Below are 24,060 nucleotides of genomic sequence, written 5' to 3'. Positions count from 1 at the left end.
ACTACAAGTGTAAGCACAGTCGATGCCTCAGTATAAAAGGGGAACCGCCAAAGATAAATGTAATCTTTTCTGATGTTGCTACAAGTTGGAGTTTAAAAATACCAAATATTTAAATAATAAAGTTCATACATTTGAACCTGAGCTTGCACACAGGTTTGGATGGCTCTGAAAGCTCCTCTGTGCTCTCCTATTCTGTGCAGATGCTGGGCCGCCCCTCTCTAAACATAGATCATGAGCAGTGCATAGGGCCCCACAATTAATGGGTACCCCTTTTTGAGTGAATATGTGATGGACCCGGCAGCTGTCCCAAAATAAGGAAAAATGATTATACTCGTTCACAATTTATTACACTATAAGTTAAAACGGTGAAGTTGTCAACACTAAAAATACCAATTGGTAACCAATAGGTGAGGGTACAGTCACGACAGGCGTAGTGGGTCTGTGTTCTGGCTCCGCTGACTTCCACAGCGTCCTCCTGCACACACAATTGAGATGGAGGCAGGCCACGGGGATAAAATCATCTAAAACCACAGATACGCTATCCGGGCTGACGTCACACTTACACGCAAGGCAGGGTTTACCCTGCCTTTGCTGTAGTTCCGCGTCAAAGTATTGGGTACGCCCACTGTCGCTAGTCTCCGGTCACTCGCGGGACCTACGTGGCCGTACCCGTCCCGCTCCACCTCTTGGTCGTTTCCGGGAGTCGCCGCAGTTCTCTGGGTCCCAATCGCCCCCTGTCCACAGAACCACAGCTAATGTACAACGAACGATCCCGCAAGCCCACAGCCCAAGGCAATTAGATGTCCCCACAGAGCCACAATACACGGCACTTACTTGGGAGGCAGAGTTTCCTCTGTCCCTGCCTGTTGTGGACGTCTTGGGGTTCGTTCCGGTAGCCTGCGGGTTGTACTGTGTGGTCCGGGGGTTCCTTCCCAGCCTGCGTGTGGCCACCCGGTCGCTTTTGGCAAAGCCTGTCGATTCTTCCCCGCTCCTGGCAAAGCCTGCCAAATCCCTCCGTCGACCCTTCTTCCGAATCCCTCCGTCGACTCTTCTCCTGCTTCCTCTGCCTGTTCTCCTTTTAAATGTGCAGTCCTAATGCTCCACAGGTGCGTCCAATTTCCCCTGCCGTTTGATTGGGCACTTTGGTTGTTAGGGGCAACAAGTTAAAAAGGGGCAATGTCTTAAAATGCCAGCAAAGTTCACAAGGAGTAAAAACATGCAATTAAAAAGACAATCAAATTCTAAAATATAAAAACATGCAATTAAAAATACAATCAGATTTCTAAAATATAAAAACGTGCAATTAAAAATACAATCAAATTCTAACATGTAAAAACATGCAATTAAAACCCACAGCAATAAAAACACTAAGACTTGCATGGCAATGAAACATAAAAAAATAAAATCCGCTACTTGTGTCCCATGACCTCCCCCCACACCTTATCGTTGTCGGTCCCAGCAACGGGGGAGCTCTAGTCTGCCTAGTGGGCAGGCAACTGTCCCCGGTTTGTCAGAGTGGAGCGCCTGGGTTGTTCCACAGAACCCGGTGCCTCCAGTCGAGCCTCTGGGGGGCAGAAGCCTATAAAACACAGGCAGTTCACGGTTTTGAGTCCTTGGAGGCGGTTCCCCCAGAGGTAGTGATGCCATATAACAGGGGGCCCAGTACATACTTTCAAAGTGTTTCGGTGGATAGTCTGTTCCTTACCACCCTTCCCAGGGCGCACCCGATAAATCACCCCCGTCTCTCCCACAATGTCAGAGATAACGTGGGGTTCAGGGTCCCACCATGTGTCCAGTTTGCCTTTTCCCTGCCGTCACCCGTTTCTGACCCACACTTGCTCACCAGGGGTCAAAGGGAAGGCATGAGCTCTCAAAATGAATGATTGTGCATTTTCGTCAGGTTTTTGTGCGCAGCTAAAAAACTGTGCCCTCAAGACCAGTGTTGGAGTTTGATTCCCATATAAAGAATTTAAATGAGTAAAAGTGTTCCGAGTATTATCCTTCTCGTACGCATCTAAAACCGAAAGTTGAAACTTCGCTTCACCTGTAAGCGCTCCCAACAAAATGGCTACTTTTTGTGCCTCAGGTATATCCTGACTGCCCAGGAGCCCTTTAATCTGCTCCTTCCGCCCGGAACACTTAAGATCATCCCCATGCCCTTTAAATCTGGGCAGCCAAGGTGTGCCCAGATACACCGGCCTCATCATCTTGTCCGTATTGAAAACAGTGCTCTCACAATATGGGTCCTGCTGGTAACGGCAGAAATTTGACGCACCCGAGTGGTAAAATATTAAAAACTAATATTATTGTTGCTTAAAACCAATATAGATATTAACAACCCAATGTAGTTAGCGCAGCCGTCCAAAATAAGGGAAGATGATTCTACTCGTTCATAATTTATTACAATACAAGTTAAAACAGTGAAGTTCTCAACACTAAAAATACCAATTGGTAACCAAGGTGAGGGTACAGTCACGAGAGGCGTAGTGGGTCCGTGTCCGGGCTCCGCTCACTTCCACAGTGTCCTCCTGGACACACAGTTAAAATGGAGGTAGGCCACAGGGATAAAATCATTTTAAACCACGGAGACGCTATCCGGGCTGACATCACACTTACACCCAAGGCAGGGTTTACCCTGCCTTTGCTGTAGTTCCGCGTCAAATTATTGGGTACGCCCACTCTCCTCGCCAGTCTCCGGTCACTAGCGGGACCTACGTGGCCGTACCCGTCCCGCTCTGGCTCTTGGTCGCTTGCGGGGATCGCCGCAGGTCTCTGGGTCCCAATTGACCCCTGTCCACAGAACCACACAGCCAGTTTTTTTTTTTTTTTCTCTTCAAAAAATGTTCTTCTTCTTTCTCTTTCATATTTACCGTATATTGGTTTTAAGCAACAATTTTATCAGATTTTTATATTTTACCACTCGGGTCCATCACAAATAAGCACGATAAAATCTAAAATACTGGTAATCAAAGATAGGGCACTTAATATGAACATTTACCACAAACTTAATCCTAGCCTGAACAGAAACATCATAAACGGATTTAAAGAAATAAATGGGTTGTACTTGTATAGCGCTTTTCTACCTTCAAGGTACTCAAAGCGCTTTGACACTACTTCCACATTTACCCATTCACACACACATTCACACACTGATGGAGGGAGCTGCCATGCAAGGCGCCAACCAGCACCCATCAGGAGCAAGGGTGAAGTGTCTTGCTCAGGACACAACGGACGTGACGAGGTTGGTACTAGGTGGTATTTGAACCAAGGACACTCGGGTTGCGCACGGCCACTCTCCCCACTGCGCCACGCCGTCCGCAAATTAGGATTCTTAATATTTTTATGGCTATAGCAGAAAAAAACAGTTTACGACCTTCTAAATATATGTTCGTTAATAACCATCTAAACATAAAATAACACCCATATAGTTACTTTTACATTCGTCTTAGTCTGTTGTACTGTAAATTATAGCACCCACTGGTAGCCCGCAGGATCTTCCAAAAGTCACTGCTATGACCGTCAGCCGGCCACAACAAAATTAACACTAAGTGGAAATACTGCATCACATCCTGGGTAAATCCTCTAAGTCAGAACTGAGATTCCATCTGCTGAATCCACAGGCCTAAATTGTTCCGCAGAAACGTAGTCAACTCGACAGTAGCAGCTACGAAATTAAACTTTGATGTTGTTAGCATTTTTTGTCTGCGTTGTAATTCCACATCACTCAAGTCACCACCAGTTGATGTGGAAGATGAATCGATCAAAAGAGTTAAAATCCACTTTAACTGAACCATTCAGTTCAGTTCAGTTCTATTTATTTCGAACATGCATTCAATACAGTTACAATGTAATGCATCACATATTTCTATATCATATCACAGCGGTTTTATCCTATTTCTTTGTCCCCTGTTTGTAACAGAACAGTGAATAGATAAATGATAAATAATTACACATACCATACGTAAATAAACAAATGTTAAATGCATAAATAATCATTGTTTATTAAAAAAAAGGTTTAAGATATTTATCATAATTGTATTTCTTTGTACTTTGTGAACACTTGTAGTTTAAGGAGTCTCTGAAACTGCACTAATAGTGCTTTAATTGATTTTCTCGCTTAATCCATGCCATAATTTCATTCCCCAGACGGATATGCTTAAGGTTTTAAGTGTTGTACATGGGTACAAATGTTTTATATTTCAGATTTTCCTTTAAGGTTATATTTCTCCTCTTTTGTTGAGAAGATGTTTTGTACATTCTTGGGTAGCAGGAACAATATGTATTATTCTAATGGATCTTTTTTGTAACACCGTTGGTGAATGAAGTACACTTTTGTAGTTGTTTTCCCGTATTTCTGCACAGTAACTCAGATAGAGTAACACTAGCGAGCAGTAGAGAATATGGAGTGATTTTTTTTTTGGTTCAATGAGTGTTTAATTTTTATTTATGATTTTTTTCCAATCTGTTTTACAGTTTTTCAATAATTTTAGAAAATTGTGGAATTACAGAAACAGGTCTATAGTTTGTAAACTGGTGTTTGTCACTGGTCTTATACAAAAGTAAATTGTTCCGACTTTTGCTATTTTTATTTTGTCTGGGAATTTGCCTGTTGAAATGAAAGGTTACTGATGTGTCATTCAAGTCCTCAATTGACTCAGGATCTGGAATCCTTACCTCTAGATTTGGTCCTAATTTTCACACAATTTAAGCTTTCAACTCCTTTTTCATATTTTCATTTTTGACATTTCTATCTGAGAAATATTTAGTGGTGGTGAAGAAAATAGTATTGATATTAATGCAGTACTTGGTATCAATGTAGCTTTTTGACTTTTACATCATCTCCATGCTACCCACACCAAGAACACAGACCAGACCAAGCATTGATATGGACATGTTACAAAAGATCCTACAACATCAACAAAAAGAACTGGAATTGTGAAATCAAGAGCACGCCACAACAGAGACTCTAATGGAGATAGACACTGATAATAATTATTTCTCTGCAATTGTTAAAAACTGTAATTATTTTACCTGTGAACAATATGAAAACAGTGTAAAATCAGAAAATAGTTTGTCAATAATACATTTCAATAGTCGAAGCATGTACACTAACTCAACGCTATCAAGGATTACTTGAAAGAATTTACTCATCTATTTACCATTATTGCAATTACTGAAACCTGGTTCAACAATGATAAAGGTATTATTTTAGTCTGAATGACGACGAATTAAGATACACATATACGTATAGCTCGGTTGGTAGAGCGGCCTTGCCAGCAACTTGAGGGTTGCAAGTTCAATCCCCGCTTCCGCCATCCTAGTCATTGCTGTTGTGTCCTTGGGCAAGACACTTTACCCAACTGCTCCCAGTGCCACCCACACTGGTTTAAATGAAAAAATGTGATATTGGGTTTCACTATGTAAAGCGCTTTGAGTCACAAGAGAAAAAGTGTTATATAAATATAAATCACTTCACTTAAAAAAAATAATTTACAGTAAATAAAATAGGAGGAGGAGTCGCATTGACGAATCTGTTACATTTAAAGTTTTAACAAACATGACCATTGCAGTGATGGAACAGTGGAAATTCTAAATGATAAAAAGACAAATATCTTCATGAGTTGTGTATACCGGGAACCTGGTTCAAGCATAGACACTTTCAGTGAGTGGATGGGTAAATTATTTTCCTCTGTGAACCATGAAACCGTTTTTATCTGTGGTGATTTTAACATTGATTTGTTCAATTCCACCAAGCAAATTCATGTTGATGACTTCATTGACACAATGTCCAGCTTGTCTCTATATCCAACCATAACCAAACCAAGCAGAATAACAACACATAGTGCCACAATCATCCACAACATTTTTACTAACATTATGGTAAATCAAATCACCAGTGGGCTATTTATATGTGATATCACTGACCATTTTTAATTGTTTTTACTTCGTATCACTGTCATCTCAAGAAAACCAAAGACCCTATGGCAAAAATCTCCAAACGAATAACAACTGAGGAAACAATCTGTACCCTAAACAATTTTTTAGCAGTTCAGGATTGGACTTCAGTTTATAGAGAACCAAATGTGGACAGTGCTTATTCTAATTTTTTAGACTTCTTCACTTCCCTGTATAATAATATTTTACAAAAGGAAAAATAAAATAGCCCTTGGATCACAAAAGGGATAATTAATGCCTTTAAAAAGAAAACTAATCTCTACAAACTGTTCAGCAAAATAAAAACAAAAGAAGTCGAACAACAATACAAGAATTACAAAAATAAATCAACTGCTATTATAAGAACAGGCAAACGGTTATATTATCAAAAAAAAAAACTTTATGAAAACAAAAACAATATAAAAAGAACTTTGGATGTTTTGAATAGTCTAATCAAACAACAATATTCAAAGTTAACATGTCCTGATTACTTTATTGATGAAAACGGTGAAGATTATAATATGAGTAATGTACTGAATAAGTTCAATAGTTTTTTGTAAATTTTGGTCCTAAGTTGGCTGTTGATATCCCAGACAGATTTACAGAGTTACAAAATCAACTGTTGTACAGATTTCTTTGTCATTCTTCTTCTCAGCTACAAATAAGCGGGAAGTGACAAACATTGCACGGAAAGGTAAAAGTAAGAGCTCCACTGACTGCAATGATATCAAGATGATATTGGTTCAAAAAGTTATACTGAATCTGCGATGAGGTGGCGACTTGTCCGGGATGTACCCCGCTTACCGCCTGAATGCAGCTGAGATAGGCGCCAGCGACCCGCCGCGATCCCAAAAGGGACAAGCTTTAGAAAATGGATGGATGGATGGAGTTATACGGAATATTGTAAAACCCTTAACTTATATATGTAACCTACCATTCTAGACTGGCCGCTTTCCAAGTCTAATGAAAATCGCTAAGGTAACTCCGCTCTTCAAAATTGACAGCAAACACGCTTTCACCAATTACAGACCAATTTCTCTTTTGCCTCAGTTCTCAAAAATCTTAGAGAAACTATTCAACTCTCGACTTGAATCTTTTCTTGAGAAGCATCATGTAATCAATGACGGTCAGTATTGCTTTAGGTCCAAACGAACAACCTCAATGCCGATAATTGAAGCTATTGAAGAAATTACTAATGCACTGGAGCATAAAATACAAAGTATATGCAGTTGGTATCTTTATTGATCTAAAAAAAAGTATTTGATACCATTAATCATTCAATTATTCTTGATAAAATGGAAATATATGGAATTAGGGGGCTGTCTGGGGACTAGTAAAAAAGTTATTTAACAGGGAGGATACAGTTTGTAAAAATGGGTCAATATTTATCTGATACTTTTGGCATTGCTTGTGGTGTCCCCCAAGGATCCATGTTGGGGCCAAAACTGTTTAATGTATATCTTAATGATATGTTTAATACATCCAAAGTACTGAAATGTATACTATTTGCAGACGACACGAATATATTCCACAGTAGTGATGACTATAATGAGCTCATAATATCAGTAAAAACAGAAATAAACATAGTAAACAAAAATGAATGGACACAAATAAATGATTCTTGAATATAAACAAAACTAAGATAGTGATGTTTGGAAATCGCAACATAATGTCTGAACAGAAAATAAGTATTGATGGTACCCAAATTGAAATCGTAAATGAGAATACATTTTTGGGAGTAATAATTGATTGTAAACTATCATGGAAACCTCATGTCAGACACATTAAAACAACAATCTCCAAAAGCCTCTCAAATATAAACAAAGCGTAACTATACCTCAATGAAAATGCACTACGTACTCTATACTGCACCTTGGTACTGCCATACCTTACATACTGTGTTGAAGTATGGGGGAATACTTACCACGACACAATTTATCCTCTGATCATATTACAGAAAAGAGTAGTGTGGATCATTCACAACGTTATTTTAGAACCTTCTCATAATCTGTTTATGCAATCAAAGTTGCTCAAATTTGATAACCCTGTTAAATATAATACATTAATAATCTTATATAAAGCATTTAACAAATTATTGCCGCCTAATCTACAATGTTTTTTTATAAGACGAGTGCAGGCTCATAACTTGAGAGGCTTTGGATATTTCTCATTGCCGAGAGCTCAAACCACTCGTCAACGTTTTTGTGTGTTTGTATGCGGAGTAAAACTATGGAACAAACTGGTTCTACAACACAAGCAATGCTAAACTATTAATCGATTTAAACTATTATACAAACATTGGGTCTGGTTCAAATATAGAAATGAGGGCCTTTAATTTGACCTTGTCTTGTACTTTTTCTCAAAGTGTTAACATGTGCTCAATGTTTCCTTACCATTAATGCTATGTTGTCTATTACCATTGTTGGTATTTTGTCTATTACCATTGTTGGTATATTCATTCCTCCGACATTGTTGATACAAATGGTTGATACAGTGTAATAATTATTGTTACCTGTGGTAATGCCACTATGATACAACGTTTGTATAATCCTTACACAAAGTAACAGTGAAACTCAAAGTATTAATAATCACTGAATGGAGAACTGAGGGTGGGATTAAATAAGTTATCTTCTTCTCACTCCCTTTCAGGCAAAACTGGACAATCATGCGTACATGCTGTACATTACCTTTAGCATCATAATAATTTGCATCATAATAATAGTTATTCTGTATTGTCTACCTTTTACTTTTTTTTTAATGTCGTTGCCTGACATAAATGAATGAATGAAAAATGAAATAATGGGTAATCCTTCTTAGCCCCATGTTGCTCCCGTATTCTTTTTGTTCCGGACTCAATAATTGACTGTAATATTATTTCCTATGTGTTTATAGTAGGCCAGTTAGCTTTTTCTAATATGTTTTTTACTACCTGTTTTCTGCCTCTGTAGATCTTTGTGTTATAAATGTTGTATGTAATGTATCCTTCTTGTTGCAAGCATGTTTCAGTCGTTTTGTCATCCATGGTTGATTGTTTTTCTTTTGCTTCATACTAATTTGGTTCATTGGATTATGTTTGTCATTAACCATCCTCGAAGAAATACAAAAAATTATCATATGCATCATCTACATCATTTTCGCTCTATATATCTTCCCAAATTTGACCTCTCAGGTCATTCTTGAAAGCTGTCATACTTTGTTCTCTGTAGAGGGCCTAGATCTTTCTGAAAAAAGCAGATACAAGCAAAAAAAACCTAGCTATGCAATGGAATAGATCTCTATAGTTTATCAAAAAAAGATTTGTCGAATGATATCAAGTTAGTGGAGTTCCAAAACGTATCAAACTATCTTGTTCTCAATACATCATTCCACACAACAAAAAAGATGACAGTTTGGAAAAGCCTGGATGGTTACAACTTGTTTGTTAGTGACTGGGTCATGGAAATTGGTATCAAGACTTTACCGGATATATATGCATTGATTTTGCTCCGATAAAGTTGCATTTCATGATTTAACTCATGTAAACAAACTAATACTGAAAAATAAACTAGCACCCGACAGTTGACACCCGTGGCTGAATATCAATTTAACAAACTATTGTTTATTGAATCATGACCATATTTGATTTTTGTCCTGTTGTCATATTTATTTTGACACATTTGTATACAAAATAAACAAGAGGGGAGACGTAGAAATACCTTTCCTGACAAAGCATCAGTGACCATGACTTTCTGGTTTCTATTTGTTAAATATTACAATTCAAACAATATCAACATAATACTTCAATGGAAAATACTAAACAAGTACATTAAAAATATATCATACAAACCCTAAACAAAATAGTCACAGCAAACTTGCGCATTCGACTGCTCCCTTTGACTGCAGTGCATGCCACTTTTCTTGTCGTCTTTTGTAAAATATTGCACTCTTCTGCCCTTTTTGATTACTTCTCAAAAAACTTTGAAGAAACGTTTATCTTTTCGCGATTTGATTGGCTCGTACAGCCGAAAGCAACGCAAGCAAAGGGCATTTTTCTTCAAGAGAGGCTAAATGGCACCTTTTTTATTAAGCGGGCGGTGAGCTGGACGTGACATCACATAAATTCAAGCAATTGTTCATGTGCTTCCCGTACACCGGGGTGGCGCTTATTTCCTTTTAGCATGTATTAATGTATTGCTTTTCCAGTTGACTTTGACATCACACCATAACAATGGCATCTGCGGCTCTTTAAAAGTCAACAGCACAGCTCTAGTTATACTTTATGTCCATTGTAATATTGAGACAGATTATAAATATAACGTCTCTAATGACCATGCTGATATGAAATAGCAGAAAGCATCAAGAAAGACTGGCCTGAAAGAGTTGTTTCGAGCAATTTTCGGACGGAGATTAATGGAAACAAAACTTTCGAATGTCTCAGAGTTCATTCAGAGGCTGTATGGATTGATGGATGAAAAGAGAGGCAATTGTTATTGTTCTGGACACACTTGACACTTTTATAGAATACACAGTTATTGTTAATCAATTTGGATTGCATAAACACAGCGTGAAGAGGTTTGTGTATGCGTTATTCTTTGTCTCATAATATACAATACAGTTCCTCCTTCATTCTCTTCTATTAAGCTAGAATTTTCCATTTCCTTAGCTACTTCTCAGGGGTTTTCTTTTCTCCTATCAATGAACTTCAAAATGTATCGTATTTTTAATTTGGTTTCCATCTCATTCCAATTGTTTTTATTGAATGGTATCTGCCTCCAGGTTGTATCCCATGCGTTGAGACTGGTGCCCTCCGGCAACCCACACCCACTCAACCTGGTGTGGGTTGGAGACCTGGTTTCCAATCGCCTAATCTTGGTGCGTTAGTCCGGTTTCTCAAAAGCCAAACACAATCAGATTAAGGTGTTTCCATGGGTTGTAGAATGTTTCTTTAAAGCCAAACTAGAGTCTGACTAATTTAGTGCATGGAATCGTAGTCACTACTGTCCCCCGTTGTTTACAGTGCTGGGCTGGTAAGCAGACATGTTAAGATCAAATCCTGGCGGGGTATTTTCCAGGAACATATGCACATAATACAAAACACATAATTATGCAAAGTGTTAAATTAAAGTTTAATGAAAAAAAGAACATCAATATTAATCTGACTCTTCACGTCGATGAAAAGGTGTAGAAAATGCGGAGTGGGGTCAAAATAAAATATTGCTGAAAGCCCCAATTTAGCCGTGTGCTAGCTTTTGCAGTCCCCACTGTTAGTGAGCAAGACAATTCAGCCTTGCTCCTGATGGGTGCTGGTTAGCGCCTTGCATGGCAGCTCTCTCCATCAGTGTGTGAACGTGTGTGTGAATGGGTAAATGTGGAAGTAGTGTCAAAGCGCTTTGAGTACCTTGAAGGTAGAAAAGCGCTATACAAGTACAACCCATTTATAATTCATTTATTAATTTGTGTTTCATGCTCTGCATTGATGCTCTGATTTCTACAAAATAAATACTGTGGTGTGTTATTTGTCCACAACATTTTACACAGGAATTATTTTGTCCACATGGCCAAGTAATTACGGGTTGCATCAGACCAAAAAACTCAGACCAAAAAAAAAATCATTATTGCGACATTACTGATCGGTGTGAGGAGACACAAAAAAAAGGTAACTTAAAGTATTATTTACATCTACTCTTGACATGTGTATAACAACACCAACAATAAGTGACATAAATGCATTCTGTTTTAATACAGCTCTTTTTCGATTAGAGAGTGGGCAGATGTACCTAGTATAGTGACCAAAGAATCTATATACTATGAATAAAGTTTATTTTCGACCGTCAATGGAAAATAAATAGCGCTGCCGTTCGTTTTCAGAATATATTTTTAATTGTGTACATTTTGAAAAGATACATTTATGCTTTTGGAGAGAGTGGGCATGGTTTCATTTGCAATCGAACGAAAAACGCCTGCACAAACAAACATCTTGCAAAAATTGCAACATTTACACCACAGCATTTCAAATACATATTACCTAGACTGGTGTTTCGTAATCATAGTTTAATCCATTATTTTCTAACTCTTGTCACTCTCTGGGTCACGGGGAGGCCGCAGCCTATCCGAGCTGCGTTTGGGCAGAAGGCATGGTACATATTTGTTAAATGTATTTATTTTGGCACAATGTAATTGTAAGTAAATTTATTTTCTGTCAGTTATTTATGAGTCCCTTCTAATGCAGTATATTTGGTTAGTACTTATTTTTGTAATCAGCCTGACCTAAGCCTAAGTTTATGGTAAACTTAGGCTTAGGTCAAAGCGCTTTGACATTATTTCCCAGTTTCAATTGAGGACTATAATGATACCATAGAGCGAAATGCCAACTCCATGTTCCTCAGTAATGTGACACAGGAGGAATGTTATAATCGTGAAAAAATGCAAATCTAAGACTTCTACTGATTGTAGTGGAATTGATATGGAAACGATAAAAAAGGTAATTGAAGAGATCTTAGGACCATTAATGTAAATTAGTAACCTATCATTTCAAACTGGTAAATTTCCAAACAAAATGCCCATCCATCCATCTTCTTCCACTTCGTCTAGCTCTTCCCGGGGGATCCCGAGGCGTTCCCAGGCCAGCCGGGAGACATAGTCTTCCCACCGTGTCCTGGGTCTTCCCCGTGGCCTCCTACCGGTTGGACGTGCCCTAAACACCTAATTTCGGCCGCTTGTACCCGTGATCTTATCCTTTCGGTCATGACCCAAAGCTCATGACCATAGGTGAGGATGGGAACGTAGATCGACCGGTAAATTGAGAGCTTTGCCTTCTGGCTCAGCTCCTTCTTCACCACAACGGATCGGTACAACGTCCGCATTACTGAAGACGCCGCACCGATCCGCCTGTCGATCTCACGATCCACTCTTCCCCCACTCGTGAACAAGACTCCTAGGTACTTGAACTCCTCCACTTGGGGCAGGGTCTCCTCCCCAACCCGGAGATGGCATTCCACCCTTTTCCGGGCGAGAACCATGGACTCGGACTTGGAGGTGCTGATTCTCATTCCGGTCGCTTCACACTCGGCTGCGAACCGATCCAGTGAGAGCTGAAGATCCCAGGCAGATGAAGCCATCAGGACCACATCGACTGCAAAAAGCAGACACCTAATCCTGCGGTCACCAAACCGGAACCCCTCAACTCCTTGACTGCGCCTAGAAATTCTGTCCATAAAAGTTATGAACAGAATCGGTGACAAAGGACAGCCTTGGCGGAGTCCAACCCTCACTGGAAATGTGTTCGACTTACAATGCGGACCAAGCTCTGGCACTGATCGTACAGGGAGCGGACCGCCACAATAAGACAGTCCGATACCCCATACTCTCTGAGCACTCCCCACAGGACTTCCCGAGGGACACTGTCGAATGCCTTCTCCAAGTCCACAAAGCACATGTAGACTGGTTGGGCAAACTCCCATGAACCCTCAAGAACCCTGCCGAGAGTATAGAGCTGGTCCACAGTTCCACGACCAGGACGAAAACCACACTGTTCCTCCTGAATCCGAGGTTCGACTATCCGGCGTAGCCTCCTCTCCAGTACACCTGAATAAACCTTACCGGGAAGGCTGAGGAGTGTGATCCCACGATAGTTGGAACACACCCTCCGGTCCCCCTTCTTAAAGAGAGGAACCACCACCCCGGTCTGCCAATCCAGAGGTACCGCCCCTGATGTCCACGCGATGCTGCAGAGTCTTGTCAACCAAGACAGCCCCACAGCATCCAGAGCCTTAAGGAACTCCGGGCAGACCTCATCCACCCCTGGGGCCTTGCCACCGAGGAGCTTTTTAACTACCTCAGCGACCTTGCCTCAGAAATAGGAGAGTCCACCACAGATACCCCAGGCACTGCTTCCTCATAGGAAGACGTGTTGGTGGGATTGAGGAGGTCTTCGAAGTATTCCTTCCACCTATCCACAACATCCGCAGTTGAGGTCAGCAGAACACCATCCGCACCATACACGGTGTTGATAGTGCACTCCTTCCCCTTCCTGAGGCGGCGGACGGTGGTCCAGAATCGCTTCGAAGCCATCCGGAAGTCGTTTTCCATGGCTTCCCCGAACTCCTCCCATGTCCGAGTTTTTGCCTCCGCGACCGCTGAAGCTGCACACCGCTTGGCCTGTCGGTACCTGTCCACTGCCTCCGGAGTCCTATGAGCCAAAAGGACCCGATAGGACTCCTTCTTCAGCTTGACGGCATCCCTCACCGCTGGTGTCCACCAAGGGGTTTTAAGATTGCCGCCCCGACAAGCACCAACTACCTTACGGCCACAGCTCCGATTAGCCGCCTCGACAATAGAGGTGCGGAACATGGTCCACTCGGACTCAATGTCCAGCACCTCCCTCGTGACATGTTCAAAGTTCTTCCGGAGGTGGGAATTGAAACTTTCTCTGACAGGAGACTCTGCCAGACGTTCCCAGCAGACCCTCACAATGCGTTTGGGCCTCCCAGGTCTGTCCGGCATCCTCCCCCACCATCGCAGCCAACTCACCACCAGATGGTGATCGGTAGAAAGCTCCGCCCCTCTCTTCACCCGAGTGTCCAAAACATAAGGCCGCAAATCTGATGACAGAACTACAAAGTCGATCATGGAACTGCGGCCTAGGGTGTCCTGGTGCCAAGTGAACATATGGAAACCCTTATGTTTGAACATGGTGTTTGTTATGAACAAACTGTGACGAGCACAAAAGTCCAATAACAAAACACCACTCGGGTTCAGATCCGGGCGGCCATTCTTCCCAATCACGCCTCTCCAGGTTTCACTGTCGTTGCCAACGTGAGCGTTGAAGTCCCCCAGTAGGACAAGGGAATCACCCGGGGGAGCACTTTCCAGTACTCCTTCGAGTGCTCCCAAAAAGGGTGGGTTCTCTGAACTGCTGTTTGGTGCGTAAGCACAAACAACAGTCAGGACCCGTCCCCCCACCCGAAGGCGGAGGGAGGCTACCCTTTCGTCCACCGGGTTGAACTCCAACGTGCAGGCTTTGAGCCGGGGGGAAACAAGAATTGCCACCCTAGCCCGTCGCCTCTCACTGCCGGCAACGCCAGAGTGGAAGAGGGTCCAGTCCCTCTCGAAAGAAGTGGTTCCAGAGCCCTTGCTGTGCGTCGAAGTGAGTCCGACTATATCCAGCCGGAACTTCTCGACTTCGCGCACTAGCTCAGGCTCTTTCCCCCCCCAGTGAGGTGACGTTCCACGTCCCAAGAGCTAGCTTCTGTAGCCGAGGATCGGACCGCCAAGTGCCCTGCCTTCGGCTGCCGCCCAGCTCACATTGCACCCGACCTCTATTGCCCCTGCTATGGGTGGTGAGCCCATTGGAGGGGTGACCCACGTTGCCTCTTCGGGCTGTGCCCGGCCGGGCCCCATGGGAACAGGCCCGGCCACCAGGCGCTCGCCATCGTGCCCCACCTCCGGGCTTGGCTCCAGAGGGAGGCCCCGGTGACCCGGGAAATCTGGGTCCATGTATTTTCTTCTTCATAAAGGTCTGGAGACAAACATCAATTTACAAATTATAGAACTGTTTTTTTACTTCCACAATTTTCTAAAATCACTGAAAAACTGTTCAATAATGGATTAGAGAGTTTCACAAAAAAAATTGAATACTCGAAGAGAACCAATATGGATACAGAACTAATGTTTCAACTTCAATGGCTTTAATTGAAATTACCAATGCAATAGATAGTAAAAAATATACGGCATCAGTGTTTATGGATCAAACTAAAGCACAAAATTTTAATCCAAAAACTAGAATAATATGGCTTCAGAGGGTTAGTCTTAAACAGGATAAGACGTTATCTAGCCCTGCGATGAGGTGGCGACTTGTCCAGGGTGTACCCCGCCTTCCGCCCGATTGTAGCTGAGATAGGCGCCAGCGCCCCCCGCGACCCCGAAAGGGAATAAGCGGTAGAAAATGGATGGATGGATGGATGGACGTTATCTAACGAACAGGAAACAATACCTGAAGCTCGGCGAACATTCTTCTATCCATTTCCTACCGCTTGTCCCTTTTTGGGGTCACGGGGGGTCGCTGGAGCCTATCTCAGCTGAATTCGGGCCGTAGGCAGGGTACACCCTGGACAGTCGCCACCTCATCGCTGGCTTAGCGAACCTGGAAGTTTATTGTAGATCATAAATCTTGCATCTCACCTGGACAAAAGAATTCTGAGGAGGTAATCCGACAAGTTGACACACCTTGATAGCCATTTAGGGACTAGAAATAGCGAGAAATATACGAAAATACATTTGACCCCACGTCATCCTGCAGCTTAAGAATAGTTTGCAGGGAACTGTCAAGTGGCTGTAGCTGAGCCTTGTTATTCCGTTCGACACCTTAAGTCATGTAATCTTAACGTATATCAGCAACATATCTTTTCAAACAGGCATCTTCAAAAAACATTATAAAAAGACCAAACATTTTTTAAATGTATAAGACTAAAGACAAACACCATATATTTATATACATAATATATGTATATATTATGTATATAATATTTCATATTATATACACACACACCATTTATACAAACTATGAACCTGTTTCCTAGATTTTAAAATGATCTTAAATCATTGTAAACATTTTAATACGGACAGATCCATCCGGACACAATCCGTTTTCTACCGCTTGTCCCTTTTTGAGGTCGCCGGGGGCGCTGGTGCCTATCTCAGCTGCATTCGGGCGGAAGGCGGGGTACACCCTGGACAAGTCGCCACCTCATCACAGGCCCACACAGATAGACAGACAACATTCACACTCACATTCACACACTAGGGCCAATTTAGTGTTGGCAATCAACCTATCCCCAGGTGCATGTCTTTGGAAGTGGGAGGAAGCTGGGTTACACGGAGTACCGGAGGGAATCTGTGAGTACGTGAGAACATGCTGTTCCATCATGCTACCCCCAATTACCAATGCAATAAATCGTAAACAATGTGCAGCTACAGTGTTATGGACTTAACTAGAGCATTTGACACGATTAACCATTATAACTTAATTAAAACATTTGAACAGTATGGCAACAGAGGGTTGGATTTGAACTAGGTAAGAAGTTGCTTAACCAACTGGGAGAAAAACTAAGAATAATTCTGATCAGCATCTTGACATCTTATTTATCTAATAATGTGAAAAATTAAATTGTAAATGGTCTGTATTTATACTGCGCTTTATATTTTAAATCACACTCATCCATTCACACAGATCTTATAAATAACTATTTATTCATGAGAACTTCATCGATTTATTTATTTGTTTACTTAATTATTATTTATTTATCTATTTGTTAAGTTTACTTCCTCTGCTCAATATGTAACACAAACAAATGTTTTAGGGGCAGGAATAAATAAGCTCCACTTTTTCCTTCTACTTTTCTGCCATGCAGCAATGAAAAACTGGAAATATGTGATCTACCATATTGTAATTGTACAGTATGCCTGTTTGAAATAAACTAATACGATCATTATCATCCGGGGAAGATACACAAAGAACAGTGAGTGAAAGAACTACAGACAACATTAAGCATACTTGGGCGAGAGGTGAAACATCTTCTAAGACTAACTGAACAGTCCAATTGCAATAGACTGAAAGCCCTGATAATACAACGACCTGAACATCCTTAGACAACATAAAGGAGAACAACAGAAAAAAAATGAACATAACAGCTTCCATCTTATTTTTGAATCCTTCCATCTCGTCATTGATTTGTTTCATTTATGTCCAAAGGGTTCTAAAGATTGGGACGCTGGAATGGTACCATGAGAACGTGCAGGCACGCTTTAAGCACTTCGGCAGCGCTAACGTGATGCGCTCTCTTTTCAAGAGGCTGAGTGGAAAACACACATGCTCTGCTGATGAAGATGAAAGTAAGTATGTATTCATATGTTGTATATTCATCATGAAATATACAGTATGATTTAAAAAGCACTTTGGTTCAAACAGTGAATGATAGCTCATCAACCAGGAGCTCTGATCTTATTCAAAGTCTTTGTGGACAGAAAAGACTTCAGTAAAAACAGTTTTTACTACTATAAAAAGCTTAAAATGCAGTTGGCAAGTGAGAAGAATGCTGGATTGACAGCTTCACATCAGTACTGTTAACAGTGTAACAAGAAAAGCACGCTGACTGTCGCTTGGCAGTCAGAGTTCAGATTTTATTGGTACGATATTCTTAAAGATATTCCTTATCGATACCAGTGTTTATCGGTAGTATTGTAGTGGTTGCTTTAGGGACATAATTCACCACAAAAGTTTTTTTGACTGTCGTCATTTTTTCACTGCCATTGAACTATTGTGCGGGCTTCACGGTGGCAGAGGGGTTAGTGCGTCTGCCTCACAATATGAAGTTCCTGCAGTCCTGGGTTCAAATCCAGGCACGGGATCTTTCTGTGTGGAGTTTACATGTTCTCCCCGTGAATGCGTGGGTTCCCTCCGGGTACTCCGGCTTCTTCCCACCTCCAAAGACATGCACCTGGGGATGGGTGTGATTGGCGGGACTAAATTGGCCCTAGTGTGTGAATGTGAGTGTGAATGTTGTCTGTCTATCTGTGTTAGCCCTGCGATGAGGTGGCGACTTGTCCAGGGTGTACCCCGCCTTCCGCCCGATTGTAGCTAAGATAGGCGCCAGCGCCCCCCCGCGACCCCAAAAGGGAATAAGCGGTAGAAAATGGATGGATGGATGTTCTAGTGTGCACATAACAATCTTGTTCTTGTTTACCATTCATATATACAGTTACAAGTGAGTAATTTGGTGCAGCCCCTTTAAGTGACCGTCAGAGTTTTACCCACAGTTGAGGGTTTGTTGTGATCACCATTTTTAATCGCTTTTATGTACAAACACACTTATCTTTCTGTGATTAAACGGCACACACTTTTGTGTGTCAAACTATATTAAGTTTTCTTGCTTTCGCGTTACAAGCCCAAAACTTGTGAATCACTGAATACATTCAGTGAATATTATCGACGATTTCACTGAAGCTGCCTTGGTTCTGGGAATCTTCCGCGACTGCATGGTTTGCCCAGGCCGAAGCACAGTTCATGCTGCGTGGTATCACAGAGGACAACATGAAGTTCTATTATGTAGTTTCCTCTCTCTGAGTGGTTTACGTCCTTACGCGTCCCCCGGAAGGGGAACAAGTATCTCATGTTGAAGGCTCACCTCTTAAAGACATTCAAACTTTCTGACGCAGAGAGAGCTACCTGCCTTTTTTCTTGGCGATGCAAGCCCTCGGAACTTATGGACAAAATGCTAGACCTCTTAGGTGAGCACAGGTCTGGTTAACCTCTTCGTGCAGCTTTTCCTGAGACTTCTGCCTTCTCGGGTGCGGGCTGCTTTAGCCAACACGGCCATCTCGGACTGCTGCGAACTTGCTGCTGAAGCAAACAAGTTCTTTTTAGCCTCCCATGTGGCCGCATTCTTTCCGGCTGGGGCAGAAAGACCCATGGCAGATACTTCCACTCTCGCTGCTGCTGCTGCACCCTCCCAGGCGGCTACTGGATTTTGGACTTTGTTTTTTCTATGCAAGGTTCGGTGCCGTCTCCCGTTTAGTTTCAGTGGACTACCGCTGGGAAACGCCAGTGTCGGTGATGCTGGCAAGCTGCTGTTTATCCAGGACTCCTTCTCCGGACGACGGTTTGTGTGTGTGACACTGGCGTGCAGAGGAACGTCCTGCCAGCATCAAGGTTGGACGTGCTGTCTGAGTCCCATGGCACCACTATGGAAGCGGCCAATGGCAGCCCTATCCGCTCTTTTAATGGCACACGTTATGTGGAGTTGTGTGTTGGTGGACAGCGTTTCAGTTACAACGTTGTGACTGGCAAAGTTATGCAGATTTTCTTTGTGCTTTTGAGCTTCTTGTGGACATGAAAAACAGGCGCTTGGAGGATGCGATTACATTCTGCTTATACAAGTGCAGTCTCAGCGCGACAGGCTCGATCAGGCTTTCCAGCATGCTATTCACCGCAAAAATCTGTCTTTGCCTCTTTGCTTAGTTCCCCACCCTAGCGCAGCCCACGTTCTCGTCATCTACCACCAAGCATGGTGTGGAACACCACATTGCCACCACGGGCCCCCCTGTGCCCACAGTAGCCTGGCGCTTTGACCCTGCAGAGCTCTCCGTCGGTACAACTGAATTCGAGACCATTAAACGCCTCAGGATCATTCCCCACTCAGACAGCTCGTAGCCGTCGCCCATCCACATGGTGAAGAAGCCTGGTGGGGGTTGGCCACCTTGCAGTGATTACCACAGGCTCCACGATGCGACGACTCTGGACCGTTATCCAGTCCTCCACATACAGAATTTTTCCGCCAACCTGGATGGCGAAACTGTTTATCAGGTGCCGGACTCTGTCTTACTTGACTTGCCGTTGCTATTTGCCTACAAACCCCATTTCCATAGGAGTTGGGAAATTGATGAAATAAACTAATACGATCAGTATCATCCATTATAACTTTAGAATTTGATGCCAACAACACGTGACAAAGAAGTTGGGAAAGGTGGCAATAAATAGTGATAAAGTTGAGGAATGCTCATCAAACACTCATATGGAACATCCCACAGGTGTGCAGGCTAATTGGGAACAGGTGGGTGCCATGATTGAGTATAAAAGCAGCTTCCATGAATTCACAAACAAGGATGGGGCATGGGTCACCAACTTGTAAGCAAATTGTCGAACAATTTTAGAACAACATTTCTCAATGAAATATTGCAAGGAATTTAGGGATTTTACCATTTACGGTCAGTAAAATCATCAAAAAGGTCATACAATCTGGAAAAATCACTGCATGTAAGCGATTATATTACGGACTTTTGAGTCGTCAGGCGGTACTGCATCAAAAATCGACATCAGTGTGTAAAGGATATCACCACATGGGCTCAAGAACACTTCATAAAACCACTGTCAGTAACTACAGTTGGCCGCTACATCTGTAAGTGCAAGTTAAAACTCTACTATGCAAAGCCAAACCCATTTATCAACAATATCCTGAAACGCCGCCGGCTTGGTTTGGCCCGAGCTCACCTAAGATGGACTGATCGAATTGTTATAGCCGCAAAGTTCAAAAGCCAGCATCTTTGATGGTATGGGGGTGTATTAGTACCCAAGGCATGGGTAACTTACACATTTGTGAAGGCACCATTAATGCTTGAAGTTCCATACAGGTTTTGGAGCAACATATGTTGTCATCCAAGCAACGTTATCATGGACGCCCCTGCTTATTTCAGCAAGACACCTGGCTTCATAAAAAAAGAGTGCGGGTACTTTCCTGGCCCGCCTGTAGTCCAGACCTGTCTTCTATCGAAAATGTGTGGCGCATTATGAAGCGCAACATATGACAGCGGAGACCTTGGACTGTTGAACGACTGAAGCTCTACATAAAACAAGAATGGGAAATAATTCCACTTTCAAAGATTCAATAATTAGTTTCCTCAGTTCCTAAATGTTTATTGAGTGTTGTTTAAAGAAAAGGTGATGTAACACAGTGGTGAATATGCCCTTCCCCAATTACTTTGGCACGTGTTGCAGCCATGAAATTCTAACTTAATTATTATTTGCAAAAAAAAAATAAAGTTTATGAGTTTGAACATCAAATATGTTGTCTTTGTAGTGCATTTAATTGAATATGAGTTGAAAAGGATTTGCAAATCATTGTATTCAGTTTATATTTACATCCAACACAATTTCCCAACTCATATAAAAAGGGAGTTTGTACTTGACAGTGTGTCATAATTACATTGGTCAGGTGCAGGAACAAAAAATACAGATAGCAGTATTGTTAGTCCAGAACAGAGGTGGGTAGTAACGCGCTACATTTACTCCGTTACATCTACTTGAGTAACTTTTGGGATAAATTGTACTTCTACGAGTAGTTTTTATGCAACATACTTTTACTTTTACTTGAGTATATTTATAAAGAAGAAACGCTACTTTTACTCCGCTCCATTTATCTACAATCAGCTCGTTACTAGCTACTTTTTTTTTATCGATCTGTTAATGCACGCTTTGTTTGTTTTGATTTTGTCAGACACGCATTCTAAGTAGGAACTACGCATGCCTGCGTTTCACCAATCAAATGCAGTCACTGGTGACGTTGGACCAATCAAACAAAACCAGGTGGTCACGTGACCGTCACACGTCGAATCAGACCTAAAAAAGTTGAAAAACTTATTGGGGTGTTACCATTTAGTGGTCAATTGTGCAGAATATGTACTGTACTGTGCAATCTACTAATAAAAGTTTCAATCAATCAATCAAAAGTGTAAAGGAAAAAAGACACTTTTTATTTCAACCGTACTTCCCGTCACAAGCCTAAAGACTGATCGCACAGTTCCTGTCTTCACAATAAAAGCGCCGCTCCATCGCCAAAATAAGAGTCTCCGAAAGCCAGCACTAACAAGCGAGCAAGCTACGGAGTTTGCCGCCAATGTATTTCTTGTAATGTGTATAAAAACGAATATGGAAGCTGGACAAATAAGATGCCAAAAACCACCGACTTTCATGTGGTATTAGACGGAAAAGAGGAACTTTTTTTCACCTCCATTTGAAAATGTGGACATTATCAGCACTATACTGTCTGATTCCAATCAATGCAAGTCATCAGAATCAGGTAATACACCAACTTATATTCTGGTCTTCATGAAAGATAGGAATCTATATGTTAAACATGCATTTATATTCATTAAAACACCTTTAACATGTCAACAAAAACGGCAAAATAAAAAACTATAAATTATATACTGTATGTATATATATATATATACATATGTATATATATATATATATATATATATATATATATATATATATATATATATATATATATATATATATATACTTGGTCATTTATTAAGTAATTGATTAACGTTGAAAAACTTATTGGGGTGTTACCATTTAGTGGTCAATTGTAGGGAATATATACTGTACTCTGCAATCTACTAATACAAGTTTCAATCAATCAATCAATCAATCAATCAATCAATAAATGCCTACTGAGCCTATGGTGCTGCTAAGTTATTGTGGCTCAATTTGCCTTAATTTTTTTATTTTGATGTATTATTATTTAATATATATTATTGTTTTAGTTGCTTAAGAGATATTCCTGGCTATGAATTTGCTCATTGCTATTTTTATGTTTTTGTGCATTATTTGTTGCCGTAATTATTAAACGAACAGGTTACTCATCAGTTACTCAGTACTTGAGTAGTTGTTTCACAACATACTTTTTAGTTTTACTCAAGTAAATATTTGGAGGACTACTCCTTACTTTTACTTGAGTAATAAATCTCTAAAGTAACAGTACTCTTAATTGAGTACAATTTCTGGCTACTCTACCCACCTCTGGTCCAGAATCATCGCAATCCTCATGGATCGACCTAGTTAGAAACCGGTACCAAAAAATACTCGGTATGCATTAATATGTAAGCTTCCGTTACTTATTCCATTTTGGATATTTATTGAATGTTTCATCAAAATCCAACCCAAAATATTTGAGTTATTCATAGCAGAATGGAGTAAAGCCTCTTGTCAGTCATTCACTATCTGTGTCTCTGTGGGTGGAAGCAAAGCTCTCCGTCCCTCCAGCTGAATTCGAGACCATTAAACGCCTCGGGATCATTCCCCGCTCAGACAGCTCGTAGCCGTCGCCCCTCCACATGGTGAAGAAGCCTGGAGGGGGTTGGCCACCATGCAGTGATTACCGCAGGCTCCACGATGCGACGACTCTGGACTGTATTCAGTCCCACACTTACAGAGGCCCGAACCACCTCATCTGGCTCCTCTCGATGTGGAGGAGCACCGGCTTTACTTTGAGCTCCTCCAGGATGGCAGAGCTTCTCACCCTATCTCTAAGGAAGAGCCCCGCCACCCGGCGGAGAAAACTCACTTCAGCTGCTTGTACCCGTGATCTTGTCCTTTGGATCATGACCCAAAGCTCATGACCATAGGTGAGAATGGGAACGTAGATTGACTGGTAAATTGAGAGCTTTGCCTTCTGGCTCAGCTCCTTCTTCACCACAACGGATCGATACAACGTCCGCATGACTGAAGACGCCGCACCAATCTGCCTGTCGATCTCACGATCAGCTTTTCCCTCACTCGTGAACAAGAATCCTAAGTACTTGGACGGA

General features: G+C 41.6%; 2 protein-coding genes across 5 annotated transcripts in view; one reads left to right on the top strand and one right to left on the bottom strand.

The window, feature by feature from the left end:
* The window catches only part of mlphb (melanophilin b), a 127,596-nt gene that overhangs the window by 49,902 nt on the left and 53,634 nt on the right, over positions 1–24,060 (top strand). For all 4 annotated transcript variants that reach the window (XR_009809277.1, XM_061918651.1, XM_061918652.1 and 1 more), the window contains exon 4: positions 17,663–17,802. Coding sequence is in view for 3 of the 4 variants with exons in the window: in XM_061918651.1 (XP_061774635.1) it covers positions 17,663–17,802 (140 nt within the window). In the remaining variant the exon portion in view is untranslated. The remainder of the gene's footprint in view (positions 1–17,662; positions 17,803–24,060) is intronic.
* Positions 370–16,149, bottom strand: LOC133564858 (uncharacterized). The gene is made up of 5 exons (XM_061919401.1): positions 16,093–16,149; positions 2,635–2,790; positions 2,446–2,528; positions 835–1,075; positions 370–734 (listed from the first exon to the last, which is right to left on the bottom strand). Exons 1-5 carry the CDS (start codon positions 16,147–16,149, stop codon positions 522–524), a joined length of 750 nt encoding a protein of 249 aa, XP_061775385.1. The 3' UTR covers positions 370–521.

This window comes from Nerophis ophidion, linkage group LG13 (genome assembly GCF_033978795.1).
Source record: "Nerophis ophidion isolate RoL-2023_Sa linkage group LG13, RoL_Noph_v1.0, whole genome shotgun sequence".
Classification (NCBI taxonomy): domain Eukaryota; kingdom Metazoa; phylum Chordata; class Actinopteri; order Syngnathiformes; family Syngnathidae; genus Nerophis; species Nerophis ophidion.
This window is presented reverse-complemented; position numbering and strand designations above follow the sequence as displayed.